Source organism: Crotalus tigris, unplaced genomic scaffold (genome assembly GCF_016545835.1).
Source record: "Crotalus tigris isolate CLP2741 ecotype Arizona unplaced genomic scaffold, ASM1654583v1 scf7180000017916.3911339, whole genome shotgun sequence".
Taxonomy (NCBI): Eukaryota; Metazoa; Chordata; class Lepidosauria; order Squamata; family Viperidae; genus Crotalus; species Crotalus tigris.
The window spans coordinates 2,106,662-2,116,838 of NW_024096718.1; the positions used below are offsets into that span (position 1 = coordinate 2,106,662).

Sequence of the window (10,177 nt, forward strand, 5' to 3'; positions counted from 1 at the left end):
AGCATACCTTTTTAGCATATAGAATGTTAGAAGAATCTAATGAATCATCCAGAGGTCTCCAATCTATTATCACCTCAGTGCCCTAAAACACAAATGATGCAATTATTCAAAAAGTAATGCAGTAGTGTCTGTTTATATTTACAAAATAATATTGATTTATTCTATACAAACAATCATTTTTCATAAAAAGTGGAAAATAAATTCATAGGAAACATACTATACAGTTATATTCAAATGAGAAAACCCTAAATTTTGATGTGTAACCTTTTCAATAACTCGCAATAATCCAGATTGTAAAGCATCATGATCTTCATCATTTTCACTTGAAGAATGAACAAAAACTCCTTCTTGTTCATATACAACCTAAAACATATAAAATAAAAATAATAAATTAAGCAGAGTTGTTTCACTAAGAGCTTTTCTGGCAATCTGTTCTGAACCTGCTTTGGGGACAGAACCAATTACTATAATGCAATTTGGGCCTTTCAGAAAAAATAACAAGCTTATATTGCATACTCACTAGGCCAGTCAAGTAATAAATTGGGCAGATTTTCTATTAAAATAGAACATTGAATGCCTGGGGATATACTAATATGGATGGAAAAATAAACAAGACTAGTTTTGCAACACAAGGTATATTAAAATCAAGAGCTCAGAAACAGTTTATTCCATTTTTATTGATTCCTAAAGCATGTTAGCCACAAGGCAAGGTACTATTAAAATACAAAAATAATAAAGCTATCAATTTAAAGCTTTTAAATAAAAGCTTTCATCAGAAATGAAAAGGGCAGGCTACTTAAAACAGAATACTACACAAAAGCTCAAATAGAAAATTAATTACAAGTTCTGAGAAATCCTTCATATGGAAATAAGCAACCCCATCAGTCACTCCCCACACTTCAGAGTGCATGGACACTTGGAATGGGCTTTCAAGGACCTGAGGCTCAGGAACAAATGGGAAGAGAAATACCTTTAAATATTTTAAGCTATATTCTATATTAATGAATCTATTTGACATACTGTTGAAAATCAAGTTAAATTAACTTGAATTTGCTTACATTTTTAGAAAATTAATCTGAAAGTGTTAGATATAACTTTATGTCCAGTTGTCTAAGCCTTAAATCATAGCACTGGCAACATATGAACATTTTCAGGTTCACATGTAACAGTCATATGCAAATATGCCTCTGCTCAAAATAAATAATTGCTTTAGAAACCAAGCAAAAGTGAATGGAGTTAAACTGTCCTACATCACACAAGCCAATTCATTGTTTCACATTTATTATATCATAAAATGAAAGAACACATATCATTGCAGGTTAACATAACTTCCTACCAATTCATATCATGATAATCCTGTAACTTCAATAATGAACACAAATGAAAGAAATATTTGAGCATTTTCGCCCATCTCCAAACCAAGTACTATATTTCTCTGTACCAAGGTTTTAGTTTGCTTAGGCTCATGAGATCACTTCATTTTTTAAAAAATTATAACCCACAAATTAACAAACCCAGTGTTTCGCAACCTGGGGGGCAGCAATATCATCACAGGAGATCCGTGAAGGCTTCAAGAAATGTTATGATTTAAGTCTTGCTGGTCCGTGGCCACAAAAGTGATTTAAAGAAGGTCTGTGGTGAAGAAAAAGTTGAGAACCACTAAACTAACCTGATACAAAAGGCAAGACAAAGAATGCCAAGATTGCAAATTATATTACCCTTGATATATTACTCCCGATAATTCATCTTGCACAATCTGATTTTATAAAAGGGTGACAAGCTTCAGGCAATATCTGTTAACTGATATTTTAGAGATGGAAAATACAGGCAGAAAACCCTGAATCAATGCAGTGGCTTCATGGGATACAAAAGCTCTCTATTGTACAGATTTAATTTCTGGAATGATTGTTTGATAAAAATGGATTCCCATTTAGTATTTAGAATAACTGTAGTTACCTTAATTTTTTTTTCAGACAGAGTTATTACAAATATAATTACTTCTTCACACATTAAGATAGGCATTTTCAAAACTTATGTTAGTTATCCCTTAATGAATAAGTGTAAGTGAACTTTCTTCTCATTCCTAAACAAAACTTATCAATATACTATATACCATACTAGAAGTTACCAGCCAGCATAACTCAAGTAAATTTGAGATAATCTTCAAAGAAAGATTTAGTGGGAGAGGGGAGAAAAAACATATAAAAACTCTGTAACCTGTCTACATCCTTTACGTCGGGGGTGTCAAACTCAATTTCACTGAGGGCCACATCAGGATTGTGGTTGACCTCAGGGGGGGCGTGGTCAGGGTGGGTGTGGTCATCAACATCGCTTGTGTTGGGGGCACCTGTGTGGTCTGGGCAAAAGGGCAGCAGGGCTGCTGGTGGCCAAATGCTAAGACAGCACTTCCCTCAGACCCTCCCTCTCTCTCATTGTAATCCCCTCCCTCCCTTCCTTCTTCCCTTTTCTTCTTTTTCCTTCCCTCTTTATTCTCCTTTCTTCCTTCCCCCTTTCCTTCTTTTTCCTTTCTTATTCTCTTCCCCTCTTTCCTTCTTTTTTCTTTGTCTTTCCTCTTTCCTTTCTCCTTTCCTGTCCCTTCTTGGATGCTCAAATGCAAAAGGGGAAACATTTCTCCATGCTTTCTCCTTTGAACTGGGACATTTCCAACCAAAATACCTTTTCCTCCCTCTCTCCCTCCCTGACTCCTTCCTTCCTTCCTTCCTTCCTTCCTTGCTTCCTTCCTTCCTTCCTTCCTGTGTGTGTCTGTGTGTCTCACTCCTTGCAGCCCCGCACCCTCTCTGCGATGGCAGGCTGCAAACTAATGAAAGTTGGTTTTTTTGAGTACTTGTTTCTTTTTCTCAACGTGCTGCCAATTGCATCATACTCTGCCTCCCTTAGCTCCCACCCACAGCCCCATGGCAGGCTGAGGTGCTCAGTAACTAATGAATTAAAATAGAAATAGTTTTTAAAAGGGTATTTTTTCACCACAGCGTGGGGCTGCAGGAGGTCACACACACACACACACACTCACACACACACGTGTGCAGGTTCTGGGAGAGATGAGCTGAGAACCAGGGAGCAAGAGGAAAGGATAGGGGAAGGGGTCAAAATGGGAAACTTCTGACAGGAGCCTCTGGTAGCTTTAAAAAAAAGTGTTGAGCACGTTTCAGTCCACCCTCCCCTCCGTGGCCTCCACGCCGGGGTTGACTCTATGCCTGCCAAAAGGGCAGTTTTGCTTTCGACCCCCGCCATGCCAGAAACCGAAAACTGCTGCCGTTCACCTGCTGTGTCCCCGACAGCCCCTGCAAACTCCTATTGCACGCTGGCAGGTAGAATTCTAAAGCTCCCATTCTGTTTCCTCCATGCTAAGGAAGGATGCTGCCGCCCGCAGCTCTCTCACTAGGGGGTGGGGCGATCCCAGTGAAAGCCGGACGGGCAAGGCTGGGGGGGTGGGGCAGGGTAAGGCAAATGAGCTGCAGCTGCTCTTACCATTTCCTGTGCGTGTGCTGGGAAATCGCCCAGCCGGGTTGGGTTGGGCCAGGGCTGGGGCAGCAGGGGCCGGTTCCTTGCCATTTCTGTGAACAGCTTCAGGGGCCAAATTTGAGCTCTTAGTGGGCCATATCCAGCCCGCGAGCCTTGTGTTTGACATGTCTGCTTTACGTTATCAACTAAAACCAATCCTGGAGACATTCTTCTTTCCACCTCAGTAACTATAATCTATAATTACAGTACAGAAACTGCACTCTAAAGGCAAAGCTAGGACACGAACAGATGCCAGTCTGGATATGTATGGAATGAGTGAGCACTGCTTTTCCTCAAACTGAAGTAGATTCAGCCTCTGTCCATGTCTTTTGGGCAATATTGCCATTTTTCTTTTTAACCTAGTCACCGGAGTAACTGAACCCATTTCTGGAGGAAAGAGGAAAGCTTCTGGTGAAAAGCAGCAAAAGATATTTTGTCCAAGGATAAAACATGTTGGAATCCTAGCTCTGACAACTATTTGATAACCCTAGCATGAAAGAGTTGTATGGAATTTATCAAGGATATTTTTTATTAATTTGTCTTTGGGTCCAATAGCTTAATATATAATCAAATGATATTTTGTGTGTACAATGGAATAAATGAGGAGGTGATAAGCCACCTGGGAAAGCCAAGGGAAATCATCAAACAATTAAAAAATGAAAATTAGAATATGTCAGACACCCAGAAAAATATGGCATACTTCATTTAATCTTCCAAGGAAAGATTGAAGGCAAATGAGGTGCAGGCAGGAGAAAAACATCGTGGTTGTAACGATAATTAAATAAATCAATTGTCTTGAATTTAATTAAAGTTTCTTATAATCTTAACATGAGTTTAATCAAACTATTTTTATATTTGCTGAACATCTCAGTTGACATTTAAGGACTGTGCATAAAACATTTATACTAGTAATAAATCTGAGAAAAACCAATAAATGCCTTATAGTCATCCTGTTTTGGTTTAATAATTATGCAATGGCTAATATGAATTTGGAAAGATACATAAGGTTTAAAAATTGATACAAAGTTGAATATTGAAAACTTGAGATTTATCGATAAATTTTAGCTACCTCGGAGAGGAACCAAAATAATTTTGCTATGTTCAGAAAAATTATCATTCACTCTCAATCTCTAATGAGAAAATTGATATATAATGTAATCAAGATGTAATGTGTTGTTTAAAACTGAGTTGCTTTTACATACTTCTTGTAACATGTTAGCTTCATTTTATTTATATTTCTTTTTTGCTTATACTGTAGTTATACCATTAAGCAATAAAAATAAAATTTCTGAACTCAAGATATTTGTTTAGCGAATCAGAATGGATTGAAAGCTATAATCCGGCAACACAAACATTGATTCCTAATTACTTAAAATATTCTAACTGAGCAGTATAACTAGCTTAGGAGAAGAATTAAATATCTGAAAAACTGAAACAGTTGTGCTCCCACTGAAAATGATCTAAATATAACAGTGGATGACTACCAACACTGTATATCACTTATATGTACCAAACCATATGCTGTGGTGAAAAAATACCCTTTTAAAAACTATTTCTATTTTAATTCATTAGTTACTGAGCACCTCAGAAGTTCATCTTCCATCTATTTAGCAGAAGTCTTAGTTGCAGCCTCCAAGCAATCACTGATATCAATTTTTTTTAACATAAGAAGCAAAAAGATTATCTTTAACAGGTTTTGGGGGAAAAGTTTTGTAAATCAGTTTTTTTATGCATTTTAACCATAGCACAGAAAGCTCCTTTGAAAAAATCAGTCAAGCCTAACAGGTCAAAATACAGTAAAAAGGATGGGCTGGTTTCCTTCTGACAGTTCATTTAGAGATGTACATATAAACAGGAGTTACACAAAATGCCGCTATGGGAGTATGCCCTCTTCCCCAAACTTCCTTTACACTTCCCTTTTCAACAGCACCAAAGCATGCCGTTCCTTTTGACCCCGACCTGATCACAGATGCAGGAAATGTTTTACGTGTCATACCACCTGTCCCCATTCCGGCAGACCAAGAGGCGTCCGCTTCAAACGAATGCAAAACGTCTCAGCCCCAGGCCCCGCCCGAGGTCTGTGGGCTGTTGCCCCGACGTTATTTGGAAGATACCCCTCGAAGCAAGACTAGTTCAGCCAGCGGCCTGACATCCCCCCAGCTCAGCGGGATTTCCGTCACTCCCCACCCACCCATTACAGAGGTCCCATAATGAAATTTACTCTGCTCTCAAAGCAACATTATAGTTACCGCGACTCAAATATTTTATTTCTCTCCCTTACCTTTCCCCCTTCCGGAGCTGCCATCTTGGCTACTAATGTTTATGATGACGTTGATTCACGTGTTCCCAGCAGCTTCACAACAACCCCCACCCAACCGAATCTCACCGTCTCGGCGGCTCAACGCATGCGCAGGCAGAGGATGATTAGGAGTTTGCGCAGTAAGTAGTGGCAGAAACCAACGAGGTTAGTAAAGGGCGGAGCTTGTTTTTACGCTGCTTCTGCTGCCGCCGTTTGCTGCATGTTTGGGCTGCTCCTATGATAGTCGTTTTCTTGTACTCCGTCCCTTTATGCATTGGAGTAGAATGATAATATATACCAGCAGGGCTTTTTTTCTCATAGAACGACCAGAATGGAGTTCCGGCACCTTTTTTGGATGGTTGTATGACTTGTGTGAGTTCCGGCACTTTTTTTTTTTTAAAGTACTGTATACCATTACCACTGTTTCTCAACCTTAACCACTTTAAGAGATGTGGACTTCAACTGCCAGAATTCCTCAGCCAGCTGGCTGGGGAATTCTGGAACTTGAAGTCCACATTTCTTAAAGTGACTAAGGTTGAAAAACATTGATTATAATAATAGTCAGAAGCACTGTTATACCTAGGTGTTTTTAGTACAGCTCCCTGGAATAATAGCATGCTATTTCTAAGCTAAAGTTGACAGAAAACTTGTTTTTCAAGAAGGCTATATCTTAATATTCCTTTCTCTAAATATATTTTTTCAGTCAGCAAATCACTTTGATTTCTCCACCTTTACATTGGTTAGTTACTCGTTTCCAAACTGTTAAAGTAATTGTATCTACTATTAAAAGCACAAACAGAATGGAACAAACTTACCTTCATTATTTGAACCTCCATTCAGAGTAGGGTGCCACAACTACATTCCAGAAAAGGCTAAACAGGATCCGATGTTTACATGTGTATCTTGTTAAGTCATTTAATCTTACTTTTCATTGGTATATTTTAGTAGGGCTTTTTTCATAATAGGTTTTTTTTAAATATCAGGAAATACAGTATCAGTCTCTTTCACAGATGCAAAATCCTAAGTAAACGAATCATGAGTTGTATTTGGGTTTTGTTCTGAGAAGCTGGTCTTAGAGACTCTTGATAAAGCTTGAATAAATTGCATGACTAAATGCAATGGTGGCAGAAAAATAGTGGCAACTTTACCACCAAAATAAAACTGATAAAAAGGTGACATGTTAAAACATACAATTGTGTAGGAGGAAAAGATACTGGTTTCAGTGAAAAATCGCTTTCATTATATATGCATTTAATAATAATAAAGTGGGAAGGGATCTTGGAGATCATCTAGTCCAACCCCCTGCACAGGCAGGAAACTATACCATTTCGGACAAATAGCTGTCCAGTCTCTTCTTAAAAACTTCCAGTGTTGGAGCATTCACCGCTTCTGGAGGCAGGTTGTTCCACTGGTTAATTGTTCTGTCAGGAAGTTTCTCCTTAGTTCTAGGTTGCTTCTCTCTTTGATTAGTTTCCATCCATTGCTTCTTATCCTGCCTTCCGGCGGTTTGGAGAATAGCTTGACTCCCTCTTCTTTGTGACAGCCCCTGAGATATTGGAACACTGCTATCATGTCAACCCTCGTCCTTCTCTTCATTAAACTAGACATACCCAATTCCAGCAACCATTCTTTATATGTTTTAGCCTCCAGACCTCTAATCATCTTTGTTGCTCTTCTCTGTACTCTTTCCAGAGTCTCAACATCTTTTTTACATTGTGGTGACCAAAACTGGATGCAGTATTCCAAGTGTGGCCTTACCAAGGCATTGTAAAGTGGTATTAATACTTCACGTGATCTTGATTCTATCCCTCTCTTAATGCAACCTAACACTCTGTTGGCTTTTTTGGCAGGTGCAGCACTGCTGGCTCATATCTAAGTGATTGTCCACTAGGACTCTGAGATCCCTCTCACAGTTGCTACTATTGAGCAAGGTACCCCCTATACTATACCTGTACATTTGGTTTTTCTTGCCTAAATGTAGAACTTTACTTTTTTCAGCATTGAATTTCATTTTGTTAGATAGCGCCCAGTGTTCCAGTTTGTTCAGATCCTTCTGTATCTTAAGCCTATACTCATAAAGATGAGTTTGAGCTCTTAACACAAGATAAAAACATGATTTAAAAATATAACACATCTGGGCACATCTCCCTTATATGGAATACAGCAATTGAAAAATATTCAAAAGGAACACAAGCGTAGCAGCCTGTAAGATTCTGATGTCATCATCGTGCATGTGTCACCATTTCCCCGTCTCTGACAATAGAAAGGGAGTATCATGTATGCTAATATCAATTCTTGCTCAGAATTCCAAATGAAAGAATTTGCAATACTGTACAGTGATTTGAAATATTTTGAGGAATAAAAAGTTTAATTGTCAATGTCAATATTATTGCCTTTCCATCCAAGAAATGTTGTAATTCATACCTTTTAAAGGCAAATTTCAGATACAATGGTGCTTATCATTTGTGAACCCTTTTGACTTTCAATATTTCTGCATAAATATGATCTAAAATGTTATCTGTTCTCTACACGTCTTAAACTTAAATAAGGAGAATCTAATTAAATAAGTCAAAAATACTTGTTCATTTATTTATTGAGGAAGATGACAAATTTAAATGTTTTGTGTGTAGCAAAAGTATGTTGACTTAACCAAATGTTTCCAATAACTGTTGATTACATTTGTTCATCAGTTTGAAAAAAATTTGGCTCATTCCTCCTTACAAAACAGCTTCAACTCAGCAAATGTTAATGGGCTTCTTTGCATGAACTGCCCACTTCAGATGCCTACATAATATTTCTATTAGATTAAGGTTAGGACTTTCCGAAAAAAATTAAATCTCTCCTGCTTTAAACATTATTAGTTATATGAGTTGTGTCATATTGTTTTGCCACATGACCCATTTTCCCTTGAGCTTCCATTCATGAACAGATATCCTGACATTCCTGTAGAATTTGTTGGTACAATTCAGAATTCAAAATTCTATAAATGATAGCAAGTCATCCTGGTCCAGGGGCAGCAAAACTGGCCCAAACCATGTTACAACCACCACGTTTCATAGATGGGATAAGGTTCTTATACTGGAATGCTGGAATAAAGTATTTGTTTTTCACCAGAGTTTTTCATTCAATTAAAAAAACTATTTTGGTGTAATCCATCCATAGAATATTCTTCCAATAGCCTTGGCCTATCCATGTGGTCTTTCACAAGCAGCTTGATGATGAGCAGAAGTTCTTTTTGGAGAGTATTGTCCTTGTTCTTGTAACCCTGCAATGCACATCATTGCTTTTCAGTGTTCTGATGGCAGTCTCATGAACACTGATACCAATGCATAAGCGGCTTTTAGTTCTTTAAACATTACCCTGTGGGTTTTTTGTTTTTTGGAGATCTCCCAGAGTATTACATGTCTTGCTCTTGATGTGATCTTGGTAGGTCGACCACTCATGGGAGGATGATACCACACTGCTGCCATTGCTGCTGCACCAAGCTCTGAACTGAATAGGTTGGGGATAGTGGTGGGGTTGGCAGGGAGGCAGTGGTAGCTGAGGGCATCCCATTTTCACACACACCACCACCCCTGACCTCTTTGGCCCAGAGCTCGGCAGCAGTGGCAGAGTTGTGAAAATGGGAGGCCCCTGGCCGCCATTCTGCAATCTGCCCTCCTGCTCACTCACCTGCCTGGTTCTCCCTCCAGCCATCCACGGCAAGTTGTCCCCGTGGCAAGTTGTCCAAGTGGAGTTGTCCTGTGGCAACTTGGCAGTAGTGATTTGGCAATGGTGAGCTGGCCATGCTGAGCTGGCCACAAGTTGTCCCAGCTCCTTGCTGGTAGATGATGGCATGTACAGTATTATGTTAAAGTAAGAGCATGTGAAGATATCTTTAATCTTAATTATGAAGTTGTTGGAAAATATATTGGTTCTTTTGATACAAATGCATGGGCAAAGAAGACATCTGGATTTGTTGGATTGCTTCCCTTGTTAGCATCTTTGTCCTTGTCCTGTTTCTTGTGAGACACTTCTTCAGGTTGGATGGTTGTCTGTATGTAAGTATAGATCTCTACCCAGACTTGAAAAACTACAATGTCATTGGCCAATATAGACTGTGTTTGAGTGGTTTGAGAACCAGCGCTGTTCTATTCTGTTTTTGTGGTCAGTTATTTAATGGTTGCTGGGAATCAAATTGGATCTATGATCTCATTGTGTGGGTAGTTACACTATATTTCTAAAGCCTCAGGAATAACAATATCATAAAGAAACAACCTGACAAAAAAGGGACAGCATTCTTTATGAGCAAGGTGTATTATGTCAGGAAGCCAAAAAGCAACTAACATCAAATTCTAACAATTTCTATCCTAAGGG

General features: G+C 38.7%; 1 protein-coding gene across 4 annotated transcripts in view; it reads right to left on the reverse strand.

Annotated features, from left to right (window-relative positions):
• Window positions 1–5,936, reverse strand: part of TBC1D15 (TBC1 domain family member 15) — a 47,903-nt gene extending 41,967 nt beyond the window's left edge. The window contains exons 1-4 of one of the 4 annotated variants that reach the window (XM_039344462.1): window positions 1,530–1,632; window positions 842–937; window positions 265–363; window positions 8–82 (exon numbers count right to left, since the gene is read on the reverse strand). In XM_039344462.1, the coding sequence (XP_039200396.1) occupies window positions 8–82; window positions 265–363; window positions 842–910 (243 nt within the window). In that variant the 5' untranslated portion in view covers window positions 911–937; window positions 1,530–1,632. Of the gene's footprint in view, window positions 1–7; window positions 83–264; window positions 364–841; window positions 938–1,514; window positions 1,633–5,803 lie in introns of those variants that run through there. The other 3 variants (XM_039344463.1, XM_039344464.1, XM_039344465.1) reach the window with 3 other exon arrangements.
• Between the last annotated feature and the right edge of the window lie 4,241 nt (window positions 5,937–10,177).